The 26,785-nt window shown below is 41.2% G+C and overlaps 3 protein-coding genes across 8 annotated transcripts in view; 1 reads left to right on the top strand and 2 right to left on the bottom strand.

The window, feature by feature from the left end:
* Window positions 1–1,178: 1,178 nt before the first annotated feature.
* GTPBP2 (GTP binding protein 2) lies at window positions 1,179–14,827 on the bottom strand. 4 transcript variants are annotated; one of them, XM_044447302.1, is made up of 12 exons: window positions 14,568–14,827; window positions 11,246–11,272; window positions 10,543–10,727; window positions 9,094–9,202; window positions 8,508–8,705; window positions 8,232–8,406; window positions 7,767–7,986; window positions 7,002–7,137; window positions 5,888–5,946; window positions 4,681–4,852; window positions 3,534–3,698; window positions 1,179–3,265 (listed from the first exon to the last, which is right to left on the bottom strand). In XM_044447302.1, the coding sequence occupies exons 1-12, from the start codon at window positions 14,745–14,747 to the stop codon at window positions 3,068–3,070; spliced, it is 1,824 nt and encodes a 607-aa protein (XP_044303237.1). In that variant the 5' UTR covers window positions 14,748–14,827; the 3' UTR covers window positions 1,179–3,067. The 4 variants fall into 4 exon arrangements, with proteins under 4 accessions (XP_044303237.1, XP_044303324.1, XP_044303492.1 ...); XM_044447389.1 differs by having other exon boundaries at window positions 7,767–7,983; XM_044447557.1 differs by lacking the exon at window positions 14,568–14,827 and adding an exon at window positions 14,410–14,553.
* Window positions 14,828–18,150: 3,323 nt separating this feature from the next.
* LOC123032212 (MAD2L1 binding protein) overlaps window positions 18,151–26,785 on the top strand; it is a 40,423-nt gene continuing 31,788 nt past the window's right edge. The window contains exons 1-3 of the mRNA XM_044447972.1: window positions 18,151–18,661; window positions 23,737–25,183; window positions 26,543–26,677. Coding sequence (XP_044303907.1) covers window positions 18,293–18,661; window positions 23,737–24,276 — 909 coding nt within the window. The 5' untranslated portion in view covers window positions 18,151–18,292 and the 3' untranslated portion in view covers window positions 24,277–25,183; window positions 26,543–26,677. The remainder of the gene's footprint in view (window positions 18,662–23,736; window positions 25,184–26,542; window positions 26,678–26,785) is intronic.
* LOC123032030 (epoxide hydrolase 1-like) overlaps window positions 26,217–26,785 on the bottom strand; it is a 47,532-nt gene continuing 46,963 nt past the window's right edge. For all 3 annotated transcript variants that reach the window (XM_044447766.1, XM_044447682.1, XM_044447852.1), the window contains one exon: window positions 26,217–26,608. In XM_044447766.1, coding sequence (XP_044303701.1) covers window positions 26,407–26,608 — 202 coding nt within the window. In that variant the 3' untranslated portion in view covers window positions 26,217–26,406. The remainder of the gene's footprint in view (window positions 26,609–26,785) is intronic.

Raw genomic sequence — 26,785 nt, 5'->3', positions numbered from 1 at the left:
AGTAGTACAAAAGCAGCACTGCAGCTAAATATTAAGAAAACAAAAATCCTGTTTGCAGAATAATTATACAGTTACTGTTATCTGTTGTCACCCTTTCAATAGATAACTGAGCTGATAACAGCCAAGAAAATCAAAGATGACAGACTTGAACTAACAATGATCATCAAGTGTAAGGACATTTTACTGGAGACCATGGTCAAGATCATCCAAACTATTCCCTCTCATTATGTATGAGTGCGAAAGCTGGATAGCAAAGAAAGCAGAGAGGAAGAAAATGGCTATGTTCAAAACATGGTGCTGAAGGAGAGCTTTGTGAATACCCTGGACTGACAAAAGACGAATGAGTTGGTCCTAGATCAACCAGAACTTTCCACAGAAGCAAAAAGGCAAAACCTGAGGCATTCATATTTTTGGACACATCATGAGAAGGCAAGAGTAATTGGAGAAGACAATGGTGTTAGGGAAAGTTGAAGTTAGAAGACAGAAGGGAAACCCAGTATGAAATGGATGGAATTCATAAATGAAGCCACCATTGAATTTGGACAAGCTGAATGGAATTGTCATGGATGTTTTGGAGGGCTTTCATTCATAGGGTTGCCATAAGTCAGGGACAACTTGAAAGTACATAACTCAAAACCTGCCAGAAAATGATATCAGCCCAAGCGTTATTTTGCTTCATGACTTTTTGAAGAATTAATTTCATACCATGGCATGGCACCATTGTTTCACAGTGGTTATGGTGCTGGACAGCAACTTGGGAGATTTGGGTTTTAACATCATTGGGGTGTGAAGCTCAATGGGTAACTTTGAGCTCATCGCTGAATCTTAGCCTAACCTACCTTACAAGGTTGTGAAAATAAAATGAAAAAGAGGAAGAGGATCATATAAGCAGCTTTCGGTTTCTTGTAATTAGCAGATAAAAAGTAGCAACTATAGTAGACTAGCTCTAGAAACAATTGATTCTATACCCAAAACTGCTGTGGTCAGGTTGATAGGGCTGTCAGCACATCCTGAGTTAAGTCAGATAAACATGAACTACTTCCTTGTAAACCTGAGTAGACATACATTCTTTCCTTGTCAGGCAATGGGTAATTTACAGTAGGCTGGGCACAAGGTGAAGGCTTGTTAAATTTCAAGGACTAGGCATTTTACTTCATTCAACTTAAATACAACACAGCTTTATTTTTTCAATAAAACATCTTTATTTGTACATATTTATATATGTAGAGAGGTGAAAACATCTCCCTATTTTAAAGAATCCACTAACAGTGAATATGAAAAGCATGGCACCGAGAACACACACAACAAAAGGTAAGGGAATAAGTCAACCAAATGTCAAAAGGTAAGAGTGGAAAAAGCACCCTTGAATGTATTTTAAATGGAGTCAACTTTGCCATCATTGTAAATTGTAGCAAATGCATTTATTCCTTCCATAGGTAAACATGCAACACACCTCTCAGTGTAGTGGAAGGCTAATCTTCCTTATATTTTCTAAAACAGGTGATTCTAAAATGCTTTACCAATCCAAATTATTAAGGGGAGGTTGGGAGATAAACCTTTACATCAGAAAACAGTCATAATTAGACCAAGTTTATTAGTGCTTTATAGCAACTGTCCACTGTATTAGAGAAAGGATTGAGCTAAGATCATGGGTTCTGCTTAAAAACACCATAACTTTCTGTATAGCTATACAGATTTAACAGAAGCACATTAAATCCCAAGAGCAGTTGCTTTGAATAATCTAAAACTTGTAGGACAGATGAAACAGCACAGGGGAAGGGTTTTTGGCAGATAAAATAGGTCAGCCTATTAGCTAACCATGTTGGTTCAGGTATTTGGACCCTTAATGCACTAGTAGTTAAGATAGAGGAATAGTTGCGCAAAAATTGTGTTGCCAACTTTTACAATAAATTTTATTTCAAGAAAATTAAAAATGGATCCCTCAGCACCTGAGAATGTCCTATCCTTGCCAACTCAGGAAACAACTATACTTTCAAAGTTTCAACCTTATAAAGATTGATTTCTGTAAAAGACCAGTAATATATACAAATTACTGCAGTTGGCAAAGCTGGACAGAATCTGTAATTGTAACATTTCCAATTTTCTTGTGATGACAAAACAACCCTTGTGGATTTGACCATGGGAAATTAAGGCATATTTTCCCAAGGAACACGTTGGACTGGAATATCAGTGCACTCATCAGGAAAGTCAAACTGGACAGACAATCAAGACCAACATCACCAGCTTAGCTCAGGAAGTATCTAGCAAATGTACTGAGAGGTGTTTGAAGGCTATTTTGAGCCAGCTCTGCAACAGGATGCCAGGTCACATAAAGGGCACCTACTTTGCTGAGCAAGAAATGGTCAGGTGCCTGCAAATACATGACAGGAACTACAGGACCCATCTCATGCTATTCAAGAGAAAGAAGTGTTAATTTCAGGGCATGTCCATTTTCTTTTGCCCCCCACTCCCATGAGACTCTGACATTAGCTGATAAAAGTCAGGTAGCCAATGTGTGTGGAGAGGGACTGGAGGAGTGCTTAGATTAAAATGAAATTAATAATAAGTAAATGAAACAGCATGAGCTGTACTGTGGGCAATGCAAAACTTCCAGCTGTAGCTTCTACTCATGGTTCTTCATTTTTCATAGGCAGCCTGCAAAACCAGGTAGCTGGACAACCAAGCAACTGAGCCTTGTAGGCAGATAGAGATTCACAACTGTGGCCTCAAAGGTGGCAGAATCCCCAACGTACAACACACCAAGAGTTTTGTCCTCTACCTGGGAATAATTTCCCAACAAAAGCCAACAGAACAGGAATTGCCAGCCCAGGCAAAAATGCAGCCATTCTCTTGTCTATTCCAGGAAGGACAGAGGTTTGGAAGCAGCAGATGATGTCAAACAACATGCTTAACTTGCTTCAGGAAGGGCACGCAAACTAAGCAGTGAGTCTGGCTTCCAAAGTGCAGAAGAGTTATGTGCCTATGTAAATTTACTGGCCAGCAGCAGCTCTGCACTGTGAGGCGATATCCTTCCTTTCCCCTATGCCAGCTTTAGATTTGGTATGGGTCAGAAACTCACAAGCTCAGAATCCAGGCTCTGTTCCAGGCTATTCTCTCCAGTGGTAATAGCTTGAATGTAAGTGACGTGTCCAATACCTTTGGTAACTCCTTCACGGAACAAAAGTTTGGCTCCTATCTTCAAATATTCCGGATGTTTAATGAATCGGAAACAAACCACGGCCTTTTCTCCTGTTCGCAGCTTGTCCTAAATGAGAGGAGATGGCATTGTTAAAAGATGAGTAGCTATTCAGCTTAAGGATTCTAGAAAGGTGACCAAGAAGAACTCTTAGTCTCAATATGCTCTGCAACTCATTGGGTTTCACTATGCAAGATCCCTTGGTAGTGAAGGGATCTCAGCTGGAAGCCTAAAACAACTGATAGAGGATGTGAATGAGAAGGTAATCATGCAACTCCTTGAGCAGATAGGAGAGCATCGCTCCTCTCAACGCTCTTCTCATTAGCTGGAAACCTACCTTCCCATGGATCTTCTCCATGACTGCTGTTTGCCGCACATTGCCAACATGCACTGTTACTTGGAATCCCTTCCGGAAAGTCGTAGCGTGGAAGAGCAGAACAATTTCAGCTTCAAACACTGAACAAATGGTGGGGTTCATCTCTGGGCTCACCATCACCATGCCCTAGATGACAGCAAGACTGTTGGAACAATTCTCCTTTCACCAGCTTTCCTCTTCCCACAATGCATTCACAGTAAGTGGAGATTCCTTCCAGAAATGTCTACAGTACTCCAGTTATGTGAGTTTGATCCCTTCTCAGAAAGCCAAAGAATGGTGGAGGGACAGATAAGAAAGTATGTGTATATGCTAAAAACAACTTGGCAAACTATAAGGATGTAAAGGAAAAAAATGTATTTCCTCACTTCTGCTCTGTGGCTTTTAGCCTTTCACTGTTCAAATTTTTCTGAAGCTCAACATAACCCCAAAGCCATGAATTCCATCATTCCCATCCTTTGGACCTGAAGCAAAATGCCTATCTGTAAGGTATGAGTGGGTCAGTGTTTACTGTTGATAGCATTTCAATGTGCCTTCTAAAGCAGAGGTTGCAGAGGAACTACAGTAAGCAACCCCTCAAACTATCCTCTCAATATCCTTGGGCAGGTTCTCATGACATGGCAAGCCATGGTGGTTTCTTCTGAAAGATGGTCTGTCATGTCATCTCAACACTGTCACAATATTTCAGCATGGCACACTGGGTTTTTAGAAACCATTATAAGAAACAGTCTGGACTGTGGTTTCCAACTTCACCATGGCTCTTTTCAGCTGTTGTGGTTTTCACAGTCCTGGTATACCAACTACCAGGGAGTTCCCTAGAAATAGCAGCAGGTACAGGAGCTGCTCCCAGCCATCCAGCATGGGACTGATTTTCAGGCACGGTGGCTGGTGGGATACCTGCCAACAGCAAGAGGATTGAATGAGAAGGGTGGAAACCATGCTAATGTAGAAACCACATGGATCATCTATCAGGCAATCCAAGGACAAAACTGTACACTGGGAACCAAGCAGGGTTGCTTCCTGTGATCTGTGAACCCAACCAAGTTTTCCAATATAGTGAGAGGAAAGGGGTTTTAAAACCACAGCTCCAGAGACAGGGGATGGGACTCACTTTACGCAGGAGTGAGCGGTCAAAATGTCCAAGAGCCAGAGTGGCAGCCTGCCCAGCACGAAGTACACGGCACGCTGAACGATTTCGCTGGATGCTGCACACTTTCAGCTGGATGAACTTGCCATCATCAGTTGGCCCAACCACCAGGTTCTCTCCCTCTTTACATATCCCACTGACAGAAGCACAAAATTAGGAGACTGTATGAGTCAACAATGTGATGTGACTGCAAAAAGGGCAAATGCTATTTCAGGCTGCATTAGCAGAAGCATCACTTCCAAATCCCATGAAATACTAGTTCCCCTTTACTCAGCACTGGTTTGGCCTCATCTGAGTTACTGTGTCCAGTTCTGGGCACCATAGTTTAAGAAAGATGCAGACAAGCTGCAAAGGGTTCACAGAGGAGGGCAACAAGGATGATCCAGGGACTGGAAATAAAGCCTTACAAGAAGAGGTTGAAAGAACTGTTTCATGTTTAGCCTGGAGAAGAGAAGACTGAGGGGAAATATAATAGCACTCTACCAGTACTTGAAAGGCAGAAAGAGGAAGGACAGGATCTCTTCTTGATCATCCCAGAGTGTAGGGCATGGAATAATGGGCTCAAGTTACAGGAAACCAGCTTCTAGCTAGATATCAGGAAAAAATTCCTGACTGTTAGCGTAGTGCCACCATGGAACTAATTACCTAGGGAGGTTGTGGGTTCTTGCACAGTTGAAGCATTCAAGATGCCACTGGACAGCCATCTGAGAAGGATGGCTTAACTAGCTGTCCTGCACTGAGTAGGGGGTTGAACCCAATACACTTCTGGCCTCTTCCAACTGTACCATCCTATGATTCTATTTAGTTCTCAGAAGGCAAAGAAAGCCTTTATTCAGTGCACACTTAGGACACATATCCTAAAGTCACTTCTTCAAATATAAGATGTGAAAAGGACTAAGGGACAATTATCTGTCCTCTCTGCCTACAGAAAAGCGGAGAAGTCCTTTTGAGGATATTATTGCTTCTATTTTAAGTTACCTCTGCTGAAATGAAATTTGTTCTTGACACATTAGGTAAGATATTCAGTTGTATACTTCCACATGTGCAGTATTGTTTAGCCTACATGTAGAAGGGAATGTTAAACCATAGTGCCGTATTTCCCAGGATAACAGAAGCCCTCTGCTTCCCATCTATACCCCTCTTCTGGCTTCATGCATGGAGCAGCACTTACCTTGACAGAGTTCCTCCAACAACAGTGCCCACCTCAGGTACAGTATAGATTTCATCTACCTGCAGCAAGACAAGAACAGGAGCTGCATGTCTGCTACTATGCTGGGACTACGGTGCCTCAGAGTCAACTGGCCCATTTTCAAGAGTTCCAGTACAGGCCCTTCTCCAAGGCTTCCAACCCCATCCTTGAACAGTTTCATCCATATATGAGTTCTCAGCCCCTAGTGCACCAGATCTCAGTGAATGGTCATCTTACTGCAGGCATTTCCCATCTGTATCTACACAGATGAAAAAAAATATGTATTTAGGATATTTGTATGCCGTCCTTTGCAAGAGCCTCAGGACTGCTTAGACAAATAAAATACAAATATCTAACATAACATAAATTAATTAATGACCCATTCTGGCTGCAATTAGAATATGATGATAAAATTCAATATTAAAACTTATTAAAATATTGATTAAATAAAAAGGTCTTAACCTGGCACCGAAAAACATAATGACGGCGCCAGGCGGACCTCTCTGGGGAGTGCATTCCATAGACGGGGCGCCACCGCAGAGAAGGTCTCAAATAACCTTGAGAGCAACTAAATGACAATGGGGACATTAATCTTTTCCTGTATAAAAGCTAACCATGATCTCAGGAGGATGTCAGCACTTAAGTGCAAAGGATCCAAGAGGCTCTTGCTCTCAATACACTATAGAGGTAGTACAGTGGTACCTTGGCTCACCAACTTAATCTGTTCCGTGATTCTGGTTGCGAGCCAAATTGGTCATAAGCCAAGTCAAATTTTCCCATAAGGTTCAATGTAAATAAGGTTAATCTGTACTGTAAATAATTTTTTAATCATAGGGAAGACAGGCACGGTCGTGGGCACGCTCGGGGAGCAGGGGAGATGGGTGTGATCGTGGCCATCTCCCCCCACCGAGCAATCATGCCTGTGCAGGGAAGACAACATGATTGCAATCATCACCTGATGCAGAGTTCGTAACCTGAGGAATTATTTTCTGAAAGTTCTTTCGCAACCCTATTTGGTCGTGACCTGAGGAGTTCGTGAGCTGAAGTACCACTGTACTCTGAGACACTCAATAAACAACAAGAGATGTCTGCATACCTGAAATTCAGTCAGCTGTTGCATCAACTCCTCCTGTTCTTTGCTATTTGTCAGAGGTGGGAGGATGTTGAGAAACACTTTCAGGAGATCCAGATTCTCTCCAGAAACGCTGGACAAGGTGAAGATAGGTGTGATACTGCCAAGACACATGTAAGAAATAAACTGGTGATCTGCAGGTCTATGCAGTGTTAGCAGTGAAGATGGTGGGAGTGGTCATCGCTTCCAACATGTCTCCTGCTTGTTATGTCAACAACTGGACCTGATCTTATCCACTCTTTTTCCATTGTATTCATTTATGTTGTTTATATGCATTGCATACAACAAATTATCTGGGTGGCTTACAATAAAAATTGCATTGCAATGAAAGCAGCAAACCAGAAAAGCAAGACATAAAGCCACAAAACCAAGTTAATTAAAAACAGAACATGCTGCTTATTCTTCCTTGCCAGGGGTTCCAATGGGTACTACAGCCTGGTTATACATGCAATCATATCTGAGATTCATGCATACCGTTAGAAGAGGGACTTTGCTGCTCTCTAGTTGCAGTATTCTGCACCATGAAGCCTAGCAAATACCAACCAGCTTAGTCAGAGTGAAGGAGTTCATCAAGGTGGAATACAGAAAGAACAACAGTCACTTTGCATGTTCTACAGGCCTAACCCCCACCCTTCTCCTTAAATCACTGATTCTTCTAATTAGTTAAAGTTGCGTGCATGTCAGCAAATGATCTTTCCTCCCATTCCAAAAAGGACCAGTGATTCTTACTTGGGAGACTGGGCAAACTGCTGTGCTGCTGTGACCGCATCATCATCTGATGTTACTAACAGGGGAAGCTTGTTGCAGCCGGGCTGCTTCAAGATCCGTTCCAGCTGCTTCACTGTCCGCTCCACAGTGGCTTTTGAGCACAAGTCCACTTTGCTAATGACAATGAAGAATGGAACTTTGAGGGCCATTGCCAAGCCAAGATGCTCTCGTGTTGTACCTGCTAGAGGCGACAGAAGGTGGGGAAACCAAGTTAAGACAGAAACACCACTGCAGTATACCAGCATGACTCTAGGATCATCCTACAAAATGTATGAAATGGCTATAAGTATTTATATGCTATAAGAGATAATGTTTTCAGTTTTTCCCAGTCATTTTACTAGCTATCTATCTTTCACCTTCATGAGTTATGTCAGTCTTCTAAAGCTCCAAAGGAGGATTAATTCAGACCATGCAACATACACTTACCAATTCCAGTATTGGCGCTCACCACCAGCATTGCAAAGTCTGGACAGTAACTTGTGAGTCCAAAAATGGTGGTTTTCAGATACTTGTGGTGGCCAGCTAAGTCAATGAAAGTGATCATCTTGGAGGAACTCTCACAGATCTCTTCAGCTGTCCGTGAATCACTATAGTTCACCACCTAGAAAGCAGAAGATACAACCATTGCTCACCAATAAAGCATTAGGGGAAGTGAAGATCCTAAAACTGCAAACCAAGAGTGCACCCCCACAAGACCCATACCTCTCCTTTGCTGTTGAAGCCAAGGATTTCAAAGCTGATGCTAGATGTTCTCCCAGACTGAATCTCATGAAGGTGTCGGAAGAGGTTGAGACGAGCCCTACCTCGCCCATTATCCAGTTCTCCTTGAGTCAAGACACCTAAGAGAGTTGACTTGCCTGAATCCACATTCCCGAGCACAGCCACTCGCAGATCTAGAAACTTAAGGAAAAAAGGGAGAGCTACAGAAATTTGTTTCTAAACAAGATGAACTGATTGGGAAAGTTTCTGAAGAGCAAGCTAAGATTTAGAATTTGAATGCCCTACACTCTAATGCACCAAGAGATCAGGAAGGCATAATTACCAGGCATTTTGGCCTGTAAAAACTGAGCAAGGTTGGAATCTAGCACTCACAAATTGAAAGGCTTTAGGAGACTCTCTCTGTCCTAGCCATCAAGAATTCACTGTGGCAATTCTCCAACGTGAAATCAGTGTATCGTATAAAAATATGCCTTCATTGGACTAGCTTCCATTTCATTTCTAAATGCAACTAGGATAGGAAGTCCCTACAAACAATGCCATGGGCATATAAAGAGAAGTGGGTTGTCACCTGTTGATTATCTGGAACCTTTCGAACAAGAACCTCTGTTATCTTTCTGGGGATATCACTGTCATAATCTACTTCTCTTTCCCGTAACACAGTGATGTCAGCTCCAACTCTGCAAATTGCAAAACAGAAAACAGTCAGGTGTTGGTGCACCATCTGCAAAGAATTCCCAACAGGCTAAGGACCAGGACTGTCTTGCAATGCTTTTCAGAAAGTTTTTCTCTTGGGTGCAACCTACAAGTACATGGGCAAACTTGCCAGTGTTAGTGGTACCTGTTACCAGTTATTTTGTTTGCCATCTTTCTGGGGTACCATTCACACATGGGGCATTTTGGCATGGATGTCAAAACCAGTTTTCTCATTAAAAGGTTTGTGAGGATTTTGATAATACTTAGTTCATGACACTAGACATGGTAACAGATAACACTTTCACCAAATGGGTTAAAATAAGATTTTAAAGTATAGCAGGTTTCTGTATCTATAAGATGAATACTGACTGCCAGTACCAATTTACCAGAAACCAGACAGATGTGACTTCCTTTCCAGCACAAATAAGGATCAATTATGCAAAGAAAAGATTAGACACACTCCTATTCCAGTTGTGACATACCAACAGGCACATATAGTAAAATAAGTCAATATGATCATCTCTTATGAGCTTAAGGATTGAACAGGTTTGTACTGGGGGAGGCAATAATGCCATGCTGCTTGCTCCCAAGCTGTTTGGGGCTTTATATACCATCAGCAGGACCTTGTACTTGATTTGCTGGCTAATTGATGGCCACTTCAGTCACTTCAAAGGAAAAGGTGTTGCTAACAAGGCAAGCTGAAGTGGAGGATGAAATTGACAAGATACTGACAAGTGTCCAACATCAGTATATTGGGTTAATAGTAACAGGCAATCTGTACAAGACCCCATTTTTAAAATAAATATTTTAAGTAAAGATCACATATTTGCTATATTTTTAAACATAAATGCATCCATAAGTGCTCCAAAAAGTAATTCTGATTGGTGATCTGATGTGGGGGCAGCAGGGGGCTGGGTTCCCTCAGAAACTGGGAACACCAGCAGACCAACAGCAGATAGGGTGCTGATGTAGAGACCAAGAAAATAAGGAGTTTTGCAGCAAAGGCAGTTGGGATGTGTGCCAGGAATCCACAGGAAAAATGAGGGGGAAAGCAAGCTGTAGACTTTTCAATCCTTTGTTGGTTTAATGAGTGAACAACCAATCAGGCTGCCTTATTCTGAAGGCAGTTTAGCATGATGTACAAACTTTCCCATTATTTTTAAAGGGTTTGTGTTTCATCAAATTTTATTTTATGCTTTAATTTTTGTGAAGTGCCCAGAGAACTTTGGCTATTGGGAGGCATAGAAACCTAATAAAAATAAATTTCTGGACGTAATGGAGCACATAGTTCAATTGGTTCTGGACAGAAGACAAATGCACATACTTCTCAGCCATCCGTCGCAGTGTTTTGAGAGAGGCACGCATCTCCTCTTCTGACAGTCCTACTAGCAGCCCATTATCTTCTACACCAATCTGGTACACTGCCTCGCCACGGCCTTCTTGCAGACGCCACTTCATCTGTGTTACTAGGTGTTCAAAGCGGTACTGGGACGGATTAACTAGCTTCAGCTGCAAAAAGAGTGATTTGAATCAACACATGAGAAGATCTGATAAGGGAAAGCAATTTACTTTTTTAGGTGACAGAGATTCTTTAGGTAGAATATTGTCTTTTTTACAAAAGGTGTAGCTTGGGTTAAAGGAATTCTACTTTTCATCATTTGAGAATTATTATTCTGAGTGATTCTTCTGAGCCTGGATACAGCAGCTATACTCCTTGCAACTAAAGATTTCACTTGGCAATGCTTCTGAGAATTTCTCACAGAGAACCTATAATAAATAAGGAGGCTCCTTGTTATTTGCTAATTAACATGTAATTTTTAGAGAGGAATTTTCTGATTCAGATATTTATGTACAAGAAATCTAACACAACTGTAAACAAAACATTGGCAAGAATCTTATTTTGCATTGCATTTTTTTAAAATTTCCTTGCAACAACACACTTACGTGTGTGGTTACAGTGTGACTCATAGCATAAGTTGGCTTGCAGTTCTTAGACTTTAGAATCTAGTCTTGTATAACTGAATTACCTTGTATTCTATGTTCCCATCTTCTGCCTAAAGGAAAGAAGAAAATATGACAAGTTAGTGAACTACATACTGCTCAACATTTAATATACACTTCTTGTCATCCCATTTGACAGTTCAGTGAAACCAGCACAAAGTGATTACTAGTTTGGACAGAATCAGTTACACCAGGAATTGCTGAACACTTTATAAAATGGATGAAATTGCAATGAAATTAATAGATATACCTCCCCTAGCTCAGTTCTAGAACCACCCCTGCATGGCTCTCCATTGTTTGTTCTGAAAACAAAGCAACTAGTAGACTATTCTGAATGCTAAAAGGGTTGAATAGGAGGTTTAGTAATGTATTTAGCAAAATATTTGCAGCGATTATAGCAGGTCAAAAAATGAAAAAGACTCCAAAATTGTGGTCTTCAGAAGAAGACATCTGCTTCAAGTCCTTCAGAGCATCTCTGTCTTCAGAATACCTGCTGATATATGTGTGTTTGCTGCCACCTTTGGTATCCTTCACTGGTATGAACTCATGAGTTCAGTTTGTATAACTCATTAGAACAACTTTGGTTAACCAATGTTCTATAAAAACCCGCATAGTAAAAACTGCATGGAAGATCCAACAATTGCCATCTAGGTTCCACAGCAATCCGGAAGGTTAGAACAAAGAAATCAGGGTAAGCAGCTACACACTTCAGTTATCAATAGCCAGGTTTTGCACCCATATGGACTGCCTGGGACTTGAAGCTATCTAACTCTTCCTCACTCTCTGCCCCAAGATATTGCAAAATTCATTAGCCAAGATTTCTCATATTGGGCACAAACATTTATGACCTGAGAAGATGAATGCGACTGACAGTAAAGGGAGAAGTAATTGGAAATCAGCTTGTAAAACAAGCTACTCAGTGTCATGGAAGATCCACAAGGAGAACAAGAATTCTGACCTTCTGTAAAATAGGCAATCAGGTGCTTTACTTCTCTAAAGCATCCCTCTATTTAGCTTGATATCAATAACTAGTAGATTCTAATCAAGACTCGAAACAACCTCTAAAAACAAGTAAGTGACACTAAATTATACATACCCTGCTGATCTTGCTCTAGGTCTAGGGGTTGCCCTTGAAACAGGACTGAATGCAAGAGCTCAAATGAAAGACAAGAAATCAAACAGACATCAGCCAGAAAACTAATCTTAATTTCTTCCCCAAATCTCTCTTTTTTAGAGGTAAGCATCACCCTCTTTTCCAGCATGTTTTCCTGACTAACAGCAAATCTGAAGTTCTTTCCACACATGCTCACTTGTTTTCTAGCTCAAATGCTGACTACAGCAGAAAAGTGTTAGTGATTGGTGAAATAATTTGCACACAGTATCCTGGACTCAACCATCTGTACCATGGAGCGTAGATGATGGGGTTTTCATTCACCCATCCAAACAATCTTCTAGGTCTTATTTTATTTATGAAGCATATATTTTATAAGTCACCTTTCCATTTCACCAGCTTAAATTCAGAGTGTGTTAAGAAATCATTGCTTATAATATAAATGCTGCATTCCTAACTATGCCTTCCAAGGAGCAACAATTTGTGGATGCTATCCACTGAGGTTGCTACAGAAGTAATTCAGAAAAGTGGACATGTTCAGACATGCCCACAAATAATTCACAAAAATTATGCGAGGGCAGAAAAGCAGTGACACTGGGATATCAGAGGTCATCACAGAGAAAAATTGTGCTACCTTGGGGATGGCTCTTTACATTAAAACAAAAGGCCGAGCACAGGATAACAACAGCCACCTTCACATCTTACATGGTTTTTAACACACAGACTGCACTTGCTAAGAACATGGTCAGATCAAATACTACTACTACAAAAAAACCCAGACTTTACATATATGCACAAACATTAACAAGAATAAAATGAACTAAGGTTAGCAGGACTATATGCAGATTTATTAACACTTGAGTCTGTAGTATCTATCTTCATAAAGTCTCAGTTCAAGCTTATCTTTCACTACCATGCATGAGGTTCTAGTTCTCATTTCAGTACTAAACCTGTGTTTACAATTTCAGATAGCAAATGCACTCGTCCCTCTACCCCACCCCCCCCCCAAAAAAACCCCATGCACATACAAAACTAGATATCAGGAAGCCGGATAGGCTAAAACCTTCTGACATTTGTTTTTCTGTGTGCAGACTTAAGTTAAATGGAGATTCATGCAATTCATGTAAACTTCAAAGAGCAGTCTAAAACAGACACAGATTAAACTCAAAAAACAAAACAAAACACAACCTTAACTACACATAAAATCTCATTATACTGAATCAAACCACTGTCCCATTGAGCCCAGTATTAACTGTTCCGTTTGGCAGTGGCTGTCCAAGGTCTCAGGCTTCAAATGCCTCTCATTACAGCTACCTGACCCTTTTAACTGGAGAACTAGGAATGAGAACTAAGCCATACTTTCCATAGGAACAATTCAGAATGGTTATTGCAACCAAGAAACCAGGATATACAAAATACATTTTCTAGTAACATCAACTGAAATCAGTTTTCCTGGCCCTTCCAAATCTAATTGGATGACTACATTTCAAGTAAGAGCTCAGCTGCATGAGCCAACTTAAGTGCAACTTCGGTGACTCATAACAACAGCAACCTGCAAGGGAAAATAAAGCTAGTAGAAGTAAACAAAAACGGAATGGGATTCACTCTTACCATTCAACAAATTTACAGTCTCACATCTACATTTATAGATCTCTAACCTACAGTTATTTATTGCTGGAGGGAAAGTCAAAAGAAGCTTCAAAGTAGTTCTAATACTCAGCGGAGTTTAATGTACGTAGAGGGAGAGAGAAGAGTTCTATCGTCAAACTACCCACAGCTTCCAGAACCACTATGAGGAAGCAACAGGAAAACAAACACCACCAGGACGGCAAATTTCAGGACGATGCTGGCAGCAAATAGTTTCAAAATCAAGTTGTCTTATTGGGTAGGACTAGCAGCTTTGGCAGATTTTTCTGTCCTTTCCTCTAAACACACTTCCAGAAGGAGCCCTAATACCTCCCCCCACTCCATAGGACACTTGTAGCTATAGAAATGTTAACTTCGGGGGCAAGCATCTTCCCCGAAGCCAGGGAACTGGAACGTGGGGTTTAATAGGACTGTAACCCTGAGGATACTTTCCAGAGCCAACAGAGACGAATTCAGAGAGAAGGCGGGAGACCTTCCGCTGGCAGGTTCAACATTCCTCCAACACCGCCGATAACGCGACAGTCTCCACAAGGCGTCCTCTAGAACGGTTAGTCTCGCCAAGCCCACCGCCGCAGCACTACCTCGCTCACCTCCGGTGGCAAGTAGGGCGGGTTGTTGGCCTTGGCCCCCCGGTGTCGCCCGTTCTTCTTTCTCCCCTTGGAAGCGCCGCCGCCGGAGCCGCTGGCAGCACGGCCTCGCAGAGCCCCGCCGTTGCCGCCTCCCACAGGCCGGCAGCAGCCCCCAAACAGCTCCGACACCCGCGAGTCCATCCTGGACCAGCCTGGCACTGGGCCCTCTCCAGCCCGCTCTCGGCAGCCGCTTCCCAGCCCCGGGCTTGGCTTCTGACGGCTAATCTTCCTGGCGTCAGAAAAGAACCGCAGGGCACCACGGGAAACAGGGCCTCGGCAGCCACATCACTGGACTACTACTCCCAGCGCCCTCCTTGCTGAGCATACCTAGTTCAGAACTATACTATGCCACATAAGGCTCACGGTTAAATAAAGGAACAAGGTATCGAGTTATTATCCCGCAATTTCTGGGCCGATGAACACAACTGAAGACCTTTAGTAGAAGCTGACCATCTAATGGAATAAAATAAAGAACTCATTATGCCTGCGTTAATTCTATGGTCCACCTGGGCAGAAAGACCATCCCCAGGACTTGATTAAGCTTAACATCTTTTACCGGAACTCCAAGGTTCGGTACAAGTAATTATATTCATAGTCAGCTTTTTGGCCAAGAGTGGCCCCCAAAGCTTCTTACAAAAATAGCATTAATATAAAAAGTCCTTTAAATCATGGCACAAAATACCAGAAGGGATATTAGGGACACATCTTTGTATGCTCCTGTGTCTCACATCTGAATTTTAAAATTGCCTCCAAGATCTATGTTTTTTATGTTGTCGTTCAGAAGTTAGTTGATTAATTTTCATAAAAGAATGCAAAAAGTTAGGGAATACAAATAAAACAAGCTTTAACATTTCCATTGCATAATAGAACTGAGGACTGCATTAAAAACATTGGCTTTAAATGGAGTTTAAAATAGTTGATCTAACCCTATTTGTTGACCTGACCCTATTTGACCCATAGTCTGATGGGACCTGACCCCTACTGATTGCCCTGCATCAAAGTATTAAAATTTCTCTTAGGCACTCATAAAATCAAAGCAGAGACATAACAAATTTTGAGCTAGCTTAGCTCACAGTTAAAGTGAAAAAACCATGCAGTACTTAGATGCAGTTTTTACAAAAAAATGTTCACTGGGATAATATTTTTGAAACATCTAGATGTTTAACATTATTATAAGCAGACATTTTCTTTTTCTCATTTCTGTGTAATGTCATTCATCTCAGAACCATACTGTAAATAAGTGATACATTTTTAAATACTTCCACACAATATAATTTTAAAGCAACAGGTTAACTACAGCATCCTGGATAGAGAAGCAAGCCCTATGGAGTTTAATGGACTTGCATAATTATACCATACACAGTGGTGTAAGATTGCTGGTAGTTAAAGCGAGTAAACTACAGGCCATGCCATGCAGTCAAAACAGATGCAGTGAGTCCCTTCCACCCACTATTATCAGGCAGCTTTGTTTTCAAACACAGCCACCTATTTCCTTCAGGAACTTCCTCAGTATTAGGCAACAGCTAATTGTAACACATAGTCTCAGTTGGGAGAGATTGCTCTGTTTAAAAATTGCTTTAAGATTGCATTAGAGTATAAAGCTTGCACTGTACAGGTCAGCTGTTCATGATAAGAATACTCCCATTCAGGAATCTCTGGAAGCATCATTGCTGTCTTGAAATAAATTCCTTAAAAATTAAAATGCTATATATCTTGTTATGCTTGCCAGTGACCTGAACTGCTAAATGTATTTTATAGCACAACCCTATGCATGTGTTTACACTCAAAATCCTACATTATGCTCAAAATCCTACAAGCAGTATGTGGACTGAGAACTACCAGAAGTACAGGCAGGATTTCGAAGAGGCAGAGGAACTAGAGATCAAATTGCCAACATATGCTGGATCATGGAGAAAGCTAGGGAGTTCCAGAAAAACATCTACTTCTGCTTCATTGACTATGCTAAAGCCTTTGATTGTGTGGATCACAAGAAATTGTGGCAAGTTCTTAAAGAGATGGGAGTACCAGACCATCTTATTTGTCTCTTGAGAAACCTATATACGGTCAAGAAGCAACAGTGAGAACTGGACACGGAACCACTGATTGGTTCAAAATTGAGAAAGGAGTTCAGCAAGGCTGTATACTGTCGCCCTGCCTATTTAACTTATATGCAGAGCACATCATGAGAAAGACGGGCCTAGATGAATCACCAGATGGAATTAAGATTGTAGATATTTCTCCTAGCAACCTCAGATATGCAGATGATACCACTCTTATGGCAGAAAGTGAAGAGGAACTAAAGAGCCTCTTGATGCAGGTGAAGGAGCAGAGTGCAAAAGCTGGCTTGAAACTCAACATTAAGAAAACTAAGATCATGGCATCTGGCCCTCTCACTTCCCGGCAAATAGATGGGGAAGAAATGGAGGTAGTGACAGATTTTATTTTCCTGGGCTCCAAGATCACCGCAGATGGGGACTGCAGCCGAGAAATTAAAAGATGCTTACTCCTGGGGAGGAAAGCTATGGCAAATCTAGACAGCATACTAAAAAGCAGAGACATCACCCTTCCAACCAAAGTGCGTATAGTCAAGGCTATGGTTTTCCCAGTTGCAATGCATGGCTGTGAAAGCTGGACCATAAGGAAGGCTGAGCGCCGAAGAACTGAGTCCTTTGAATTGTGGTGCTGGAGGAGACTCCTGTGAGTCCCTTGGACCGCAAGGCGATCAAACTGGTCAGTCCCAGAGGAGATCAACCCTGACTGCTCCTTAGAAGGCCGGATACTGAAGATGAAACTCAAATACTTTGGCCACCTAATGAGAAGGAAGGACTCCCTGGAGAAGAACCTAATGCTGGGAACAATAGATGGCAAAAGAAGAAGGGGACCGCAGAGAATGAGGTGGCTAGATGGAGTCACTGAAGCAGCTGGTGTGAGCTTAAGTGGACTCTTGGGGGTGGTGGAAGACAGGAAGGAGTGGGGGACGTTGTTCATGAGGTCGGACACGACTTCGTGACCAACAACAACAATGCATGTGTAGACAGCAAACAAACATTCATTCCTTCTTACATCCAAGCATTCACCTTCCAGCATAAGTAAGGGTGGAACCCTATGAATGCTTGCAGGGGAATACTGGGAGGCATGCCGAGATATATTTCCTTCATCCATCCAATGAAGTCATACTATTTCCATACCACTAAAATAGCCATTTTGATGATTGGGCAGGAGGAAAGGAAAATATATTGCACAGACTCCTTCCCCAGGGGCAATCCTCCCCTAAGACATCTTTAAGGATAATATGCAAACAGTGTCCTATGGTAGTAATTAAATAATTTTTTTAAAAACTCCTGTTTGATGGTATACTCCCCGCCCCACCTATGGTGAGCTAGCCCAGCCGTAATCATGGAGATGCCTTCTGCCTTTCAACAACATACGTTCGCGTGATCTTGCCCTAAAGGAAGATGGCGCCACGAGAATCAGGCTTCGCGCCGGTGACGTACTTGTAATGTTCCCATGTTGCTCTGCGAAGGCGGCCATTCAAACCGGAGCAAGCTCGAAGAATAGAAAATGGCCGAGGTGAGAGGAACACAGCCGGGTGAAGCTGCGTGCGTCCGTTGAGATTGGTGCGAGCCTCGGCCCCTTGGCGGTGTTTTCTGCCATTCCTTGAGAGCTTGGGCGCTTTCTCGGGTCTTATGGCATCTCCGCCGCCCAGTCAGTGCTCCGGTGCAGCGGGTGACGCAGCCGCTCGATCTTCTTCCTCCCTTTGCCTTGCGACCGAGCTGCCGGGTGCGGCCGAGGCCTTCCTGGAATCCGGCCTGGAGCTGCCCGACAGGCCTGCCGTTGCCGTGACTGTAGCCTTGGCGCCCTCACCGGTAGCTCCCGCTCCCGGCGGCGCCTTTTCGGTGTCCGTGGTTTTCCCCGGCTCGGTGACCCGCGAGGGCTGCTTCCGTTTCACCTGCGAGCTCCTGAAGCACGTCCTGTACCAGAGACAGCAGCTGCCCCTGCCTTACGAACAGCTCGCCATCTTCCACCGAAGGCAGCTCCCGAGGCCCCAAGGCCAGGTGAGATGAAGTCGAGTTTCCGGCGGTGAGACCTGCCCCCATGTACATGGGAATCGCTCCCTCGCCTCCCCCTTATATGTATGGCAGTGCCCTCTGGGTTTCTCGCTCACTTCTCGCGGCGTTTGCTTCATCGCCTCTGACATGGGAACGTCAAACCGGCGTTAGCCTCGGAAGCTTATTTGTCTCACAAAGGCCTATTCTACACTTCTCCCCACGAAAATAATCAGGTGTCAGCTGTACGCGAAAGTCAGCCTAGGCTGCCTGATCAAGTCTGATCTCTGCAAACACCTCTTCCTTTTGCACTTGTAACAATGAATATATACTGAAATTTTCATTTTACATTTATAATTAGGGTACTTCAGGCGCTATAAAAAGTGCTGCAACCTTGTCCCTGGTGATTAGTACAATTGCTGTCACATTTTTCAAGCAGCTTCTGGGTGGACATTGTAAATGTGTGCATCTGATCTAACTGCATGTAAAAGTTGTGTGAGGAGTTTATGATAAAACCAATGACCTTCTATAAAACATGGTGACCAAAAGCATTTAGAGATAATATTAAGGAATGTGACTCTCTTCATTGGTTATATGAGTGAGGCCTGGTTATGTGTGGCTTAATCTTTTGATTTTTGATCTTAAATCTTCCTGCCAGTAATTGGTGGGAACTGATTAACTGTATGTGCTAGAGGCTACATGGGCTACTTAATATACTGTGGTGGGGCAAACCATCTTATGTATATACAAGGAGCCACAAACAGTCCTAGTTTCCTGACATCTTTAACTATAATGTGTGCTGGAAAATGCACATTACTGTTTTATTGATGTAAATGCTGAGGCAGAGTTTAAACCCCTTTTGAAGTCTTTTACCAAGGTGCAGTTACCCACAGTCTAGACTCCACAGGATTATTGTAAGAAATGGAGCTTGTATTGCCCCTATATGCATTGTACATTATGGTGGGTCACAAAGTTGAGCAAGTGACTCAATGCACTTAAGTTCCAAGCAGAACTTCTCTAGCTTTTTTTAATGTGTAAGACATTGTAAAAAGTTTAAGTTTATGACAAGTCCTGGAACTGTAATGTAGATTTTGTCGATATATGTTGAATGGTACTCTTCAGAGACCCAATAAAGCTGGGTTCCTATGTTTAATCTTATACTGAGACTATAATTGCCCTAAACAGTATAGTACTGGCTATTAGGAGTAGTAGCAGCTCTCTAGGTTTGCAAGCAGAGGTCATTTTCAGCCTTCTACTGCAACTACTTTAAAACAAACATGGGAGGAGTCTTTCATATTAATGTATGTTTTGATTAGTATAAAACTTAACAGCAAGAGTAGCAACTTGGAACAAGCTAGGAGCTTATGTTTCCTGACTTCATTACAAAGTGAACCTGTTTTAACATAATGGCAGTGTACATGGGTGAATTAGCCCACACATTGCAGGGACTTGTGCTACTACTGGTTTCCTCCAGCAACCTATGAATGCAGACACATGCTATTTTAATGGGTTGAGCAACCCCAAGTTGACCAAAGAGCAAGTCCTGGGGTTGTTTGACCCATGAACAACTCCACGTGTCTGGCTTTGGAAGTCACAGAAACAACTTACAGATAGCACATTTGTAGGTTGTTGCACTGTTTAGAAGCCACTTGCAGAGTTCTGCATGTTGCCATAATTCATGGATTAATCTATAAATTATGTTTGAGCAGGGCCAGCATTTGAACAACTGCTAAACCCTCTCATTTAAAACTGCCTCTTTTGCAGATCTAGTTTACTGATCTGGGGCTAAACAGGAAATATTTCTGTTCAGACATCTTTTTCTGTCCTTTCAAAAGAATAAACATACTGTTCCCAAGCCAGATGACCCTTTTGTGTAAATTGCATGGCTTGAGATACTTCCAGAGTCAGTTCAGAAAGATGGAGTTGTAGGATAATTCTTAATATGCATGGATATATCAGACATTTCTTTAAAAAGCGAACAACTCTACAAACAAAAACTGTGCGATCAGCTTCCCTCTGGACCTAGGTCCAGACTCTCTCCAGATTACAAAACCCAAATTACAAATATCCATACTTACAAATGAACTGCCATAAAGCCTATTAATTTAAAAATTCAAGTTAAAGACAAACAGTTCGTAGTAACAAATGTGAACTAGTTTCTGCAGCCTACTGTGGAATATTGTCATCACTGTGGAGAGAAAGAGAAAGCGAAAGGGGAGAGAGGGAGGCCTCCAAAGCATGTCTTCTTGCATTACCCATCCAAAGAAGGAAATCCCTTCAACATTTCCTTGGTGCAAAGAGGAGGTACTGGTGAGTTAAAGGGAGGATGGAGAATAAGAACATAAGCATGTAATAACTGAAGAGGTGCTCTGCTGGATCAGAATATGATCTGAGAAGCAGAAGCAATCTAGTTCATGTATTGTTGACAGTATGAAGGTGTGGGGGGCAGGGGCTAGAGATAGTCACAGTTTTTCCATTTTTGTGAGGGTGCTGTACCCCTAACCCCCATGAATGTGGAGGTCCAACTGTATATGGAAGTGTTTTGAGAGGGTGGGGAGGCAATATCCATGTTTTTCACAGCTTTGGCTAACCATGTCAGAAATTTAGCCCAGTGAGCAATATTGGACTATCTTCTGCAAAGTTAAAGGAAATTATATTGGAAAACAAAATTACCAAATGTCAAGAAAACCTTGTCATTATGGCATTTCACCTCATGTTGAATGGCCTGAGAAGCATTAGTTTATGATGCTAGAGCATCGGATCCTTATTCACTGATCCTGGTCAAATATTAGGTTGTTCTGGTACTTCCTTGGAATGTGTTTACAATATTCCCATACAGCATTTTTCCTATAAGCAACACCTATAATACTTTGAGATTAACCACACAGTCCTATATAAGTCTCCTCAAAAATAAGTTCCATTGCATTCATTGAGGTTTACCACTAAGTAAATGTGTACAGGGCTGATGTCTTAGTATGATAATACAGGAAAATGTACATTTGAAAATTTAATATTTGTTTTCTTGCTTGTATTGCTCCTTTTTGCATCACTCTGTATTGGCTCAGCCATGCTTTCACAAAACAAAACAACAAATATACAATACTTGTGACTGATAAGTCAAAGCAAAGTTTGATAGTTGTTATGTGAAAAAAATTAATTATCCAGGTTTCTTTTAATTGAATCATTTTTATAATGCTATATTGTGTCTCTGTCTTAACTCCTCTACTTTGCTTGGCTCAACTCCACCATTTCAGGATTACAGAACAACAATCATATTTAGCCTGTGTTTTTGCACATGTGATTCAAGTCAGAGAAATTGAAAGCTCAGAACTTTCAAGAATAAGAGCTGCTTGGCTGGACAGAACTATTTCATGAGATAAAAACTAGACTTTAATGATAAACCCTAAACCTACATTGTAATTCCATTGCATGTCTATCAGATATAACCATAGCTTATTTTTACAGTTGGAAAGTTAGTATTTTATTTATTTTAAACCAATTTAAATCAAAACAATCTTTTCTCCACCCTCCTAAAAAGAATCATTTTGTTCTGCATAACAAATCTAAATTTTTATCTAAACGTTCATACAATGGGCATACAACTAGACGTTTAAATGCAATAGTTTTTTTATTTTTATTGACCAAACAAAAGAACAACCAAACAGAAGACAAAAAAGCAGTCCAAAAGAACACAAATATTCTAATAACTACACTGATTATAAACATAATAAAAGAAAAAATATTCCAGGTGAGCATTGTGCGTAAAGTTATAAAGGCCTTAGTTTTGACTATGATTGTTTACTTAATACTATCTATGATACAATCATTTTTCATTTCAAAGTTCTTTATAGTACACAAAATGTTTTGTATTTTGAGAGGATTTTATATTGAGTGTCCATTCTATTAGTGTAAACAATGAAATCATGCCAAAAAGCATAAAATGAGTTGTGTTTACTTGGACCCCTTGTCCCCATCAACTTACAAGACTTTTTTTCCCATTAAGGCTGTGTGCCATGCCATTTTGTACCAATAACCTAATCCCTGAAATCAAAATATTCCAATACTTTGCCATTGTTAATCTGGTAGCAACAAGTATATGACTAATTAACTCCTTACTCTTCATTCAAATTATTAGCTTTTTTCAAAAAGAGACTCAATAATGCTAGGTCAGTGAGTTTGGAAATTGTTGGTTTGTAACTAAACCAATCTCTGATATTACAGCTCCCCCAAAATACTGAATTTCCTTACAGCCCCATCACATATGTAAATATGTACCTGACTTCTGACAATCCCTCCAACACTGAAGGGAAGTTGAATGAGTTACAAGGGAGAGCTGCCTTGGGATCAGCTGCCAGCCATGGACAATTTCTATGGACATTTCTCTGGTGTATACTGAAATTGATCTACATGGATGGAGGCTTATTCCACAAGTCTTGCCAGTCACTATCATTCACTTCCCACTATCAAATTCACTTTGACTATCAAGTTCAATCCCAAGAAGATTGGAGAAGAATTTGGAAGGTTCTTTTTTCTGGGTTGCTTGGATGTTGAAGTTGTTGGGAAAACCTTATTTCCACCCCATCATGGAGTTCAAAATAGAAACCATTTAAGTTAGTGAGCATATTTGTGAGTTCACATAATATTTAAAAGGCATCCAGTTCTCAGTTATATACAGAACCTGGTGGTAATAATGGTGCTACAGTTCATTCTTTGAAGAGCTTAGAAGAGTATTTTCATGGCTGTTGTGAGATAGGTTTGGAAAAGATAGGAATGTCATACAGTGACTTGTTTAAAGCCTTTCAGTTTGATGTCTGGGCATATCTGGACAATCAAACCCAACACTTGATGCTTATTTGCAAGTAAGTACCATTGATTTTAGTGAGGTTTACTTACACTTGAGAGCATAGTCTTAATTACACAGTTGTATTATAATTCAGTAGTATTCTAAATGTTTTTGTTGTTAACAAATTGCATTCAGGAACTTTGGGTGAAATAGAAATACAAAATCTTAATGTCTAATGGGTGTGAATGTCAAGGAAAGTTCTAAAAATTTTCATATCTTTTCAATCTTGTTAACTTCACAGGGTGAAGATACAGTCAGAAAAGCATATCCAAAAGATCAAGTCAGCAACAAGAAATGCCAGCAAGTACTAAATGACCTCGAGGGTGTGTTCCATCATTTGGAAATCATGTTTAGTTTGACACTGGTCCCACGAGTTCTTATTCTGCTTGGGGGTACTGCTGTTAGTCCTAAGGAACTCTATGAAATTAACCTGCAAGATGTATCTGTGAGTGGTGCTGAGGAGAGTCTGCAGACAGCAGCTTGTGTTCGCAAGCTTTTCCATTCGCTCTTCCTGGCGGATGTGTTCAGCGAGCTTCAAGCTGTTCCCACAATGAGTGCTACTATTATGGTTCAGGGGCACCGCAATTGTGGCATTGATTGGTTCCGACCCAAACTAAATTATAAAGTGCCAACTCGAGGAAGAAAGCTGACTGTCAACTTATCATGCAGTCATGACAACAGTGCAACTCTCTCTGCCTACCAAGAGATGAACTCTGCCTGGGATGATTATATATGGTTTCAAGCTCCAGTGACAGTCAAAGGCTTCCATTACTTTTCTTGACAAAGTTTTTAAGGAGGGTTATTAACTTCTATGCTGATGTTTTGTAATTGTATGTTTGATCTGCTGCAACCAAAAAATTCCCCTCTTCTGAATCTCTAGGGCCTTTTTACAACATTGTTGAGCTTCCTATATTTTCTACAGTTACTCTCTTACAGTGATATTACTTAGAAGCAAACTACATGTGATTATAGGAAGTGCCTTTCAAGAACTGATTCAAAGTTCAAAACACAGACACACACCCAATCCCCTTAGGAATACTAATCTACTTTCTCGGCTGCAGACTTTGCTGTCAAATGATACTTGAAAAACTGTGGACTATGTTGACTGGAAGATATTTGTGCAATTGTATTCACAATTTTTTGAAGAATATGATGAAATCCAGATAAAATTTGATGCCTTTCCTTCTTACTGATTTGGGTGTGGTACTGATTCAGATGTCCAGAATTGTCCTGATGTCTGGAGGGAAGATTGTATTTAAAGCTGGTATCTACAGCTTGACTAGTGTTTTCTAGAAGCTGTCTGTAAACTGTGATTCTCCTGGGAAAGCCAAGTCTGATTTCTAACAAATATTAGGCTGGCAGTTCATTGACAACTATGAGCAAAATTAATTCACTTCGTTTTCCAAATAATAGATATCCTCTAGTGTGCTGACTTTCTCCTTGTTTGTTGCTTTCTAACATACTAAATTAAAGGTTAGCATCCTAGAAGTGCTCCTTGTTGAAACAGATCTTGTGCATAATCCTTGTTATAGTTTGCCATTGTAAAACTGTGGAAGTTGTACGCCTCATCTAAAGTTGCTTTGACCAAGGGTAAAGCTGTAGGTAACAGGCCACAAGAAAGGCAGATCTGAAAAGAACCTGTTGACTACTCTACACTGTGGCACTTGAACCACTTACTTCAACTGAAGGTAGAGTATAGCATCCAGTTCCCAGGGGATACATAATCATTACCTGATTTTAACTAATTAACTGTTAAGGAGCTATATGGCTTTACAGTTGAGCAGAGAAAGTTACTGAGCTGGGGGACATGTGGCTTTCCTGGAAACAGTACTATTTTATCAGGACTTGTTCTAAGGAAGGGGAAGATTCAAAGGAAGCTATACATAAAGGTAGCTGGATATATTAAGTGGTCCTCCTTTTCCTGAGGCAAGATTTTAGAATAGGCTTTGAAGTGTATAGGCTTTAGTAGAGACCTGTAGAAGACTTAGCCATGTCTACTATATAATGGTTTAGAAGGTCTTGTCAGGCATATGGCATTGGAACGCCACTCTGGTTTGGATCCAGTGGCACTCTTCCATCAGTGGAATGAGTTTCCCTTTCCCCTGCACACCCCCCCCCCCACACACACACATTCTCCAACCTCTATTCTAGAGAGCTGGGAGACACTCTGGCGCAGTTGGAGGGGCATGGCGGGGGCTGCAGTGGGGAAGAGAGCATGGAGAAGCCTTATTTCCTGAGCGAACTTTGCTTGCAGTGTTGGATCCCAGTCTTGAACTGCTCAGAGTACTGTCTGCAGCTATTCTGTCACACAACAAGTTTCTTTTGGAGAGTCTCTAATACTGTACGGCATTAAGGCATTTCTGACCCTTGACATTTTGTATCATATTCTCAGTGACTGGGAAGGGCTAAACAAATACGACTGTTCAGAACTAATAAAAGCACAGAAATATTGTATCAGCTACTTGATCACAGGCTATAGTCTAACAGTATTACACCTGAATGTATTCAAATAGTTCTTTGCTCAGGTACCCTTGACAATGCTTCCAATTCAGGTAATATAAACCCCTGTCCAAACCATAGCCCACTTAGCTTATAATCAAGAATATGATGTAAAAAGTTCCCATTTAATGTGTATTTTTGGTGATGTGCTGCTTTAGTGAGATGGAAAATGATCCACCCTGTAACATATCTGTAAAATGAAGTAAATCAAACTTGGAACAGTCTTGTTTACAAAAGCTTTAATGTGAATAGTAGCTTTAAAAAAGGAAAGAAAAATGTTTGTTTAGCAACAAAAGTCAGAGTCTCTTAAAACACCTGACTAGCCAAAACTTAATTGGTAACAATTATAATTTTTCTCTTAAGTACTGCAGGATATAACTCCCAATATAGCACTCTCTGCCATACAATTAACTCACAAATGTTCTACCTTCTTTACAAACTGCCTGATGTCTTGAGCCAAGAGCTGCGGTTGTTCAAAAGCAGCAAAGTGCCCACCTTGTGGCATGTAGGAGTAGGTGACAATATTCTTAAACTTCCTTTTTGCCCAGGAACGTGGGACATGAGCAAGTTCATTAGGGAAGGCAGCAATACCGGTGGGAACATGAACTGCAATCCTGGAGTGGAAGATAACCAAGATAACCAAGAGAAAGCAGACAATATGGATACAGGCATGCTTTTTCTCGGTAGGCCATACTATTGTCAATTGTAAATTCAGTGTGTGTTTCCACAGAGTCTAGCCCCACTAACATGCATGGCTTCCTTTTTTTCTATTTCTATATAAGTGTTAAATT

The sequence above is a fragment of the Varanus komodoensis genome, unplaced genomic scaffold, assembly GCF_004798865.1.
Source record: "Varanus komodoensis strain SLA01 unplaced genomic scaffold, ASM479886v1 scaffold1, whole genome shotgun sequence".
NCBI lineage: Eukaryota > Metazoa > Chordata > Lepidosauria > Squamata > Varanidae > Varanus > Varanus komodoensis.
Note: the sequence above shows the minus strand (reverse complement) of the source record. Positions and strands in the feature narration are given on the sequence as shown.

Bases quoted from the DNA above. Each gene is read 5' to 3' on its own strand.
- GTPBP2 (XM_044447302.1), bottom strand. From the start codon at position 14,747: ATGGACTCGCGGGTGTCGGAGCTGTTTGGGGGCTGCTGCCGGCCTGTG. The intron at 8,407-8,507 runs GTATGGGTCTTG...TCTGCTTTCTAG, and splicing joins GCTTCAACAGCAAAGGAGAG to GTGGTGAACTATAGTGATTC. The intron at 4,853-5,887 runs GTAAGTGCTGCT...TGCTTCTGTCAG, and splicing joins GTTGGAGGAACTCTGTCAAG to TGGGATATGTAAAGAGGGAG.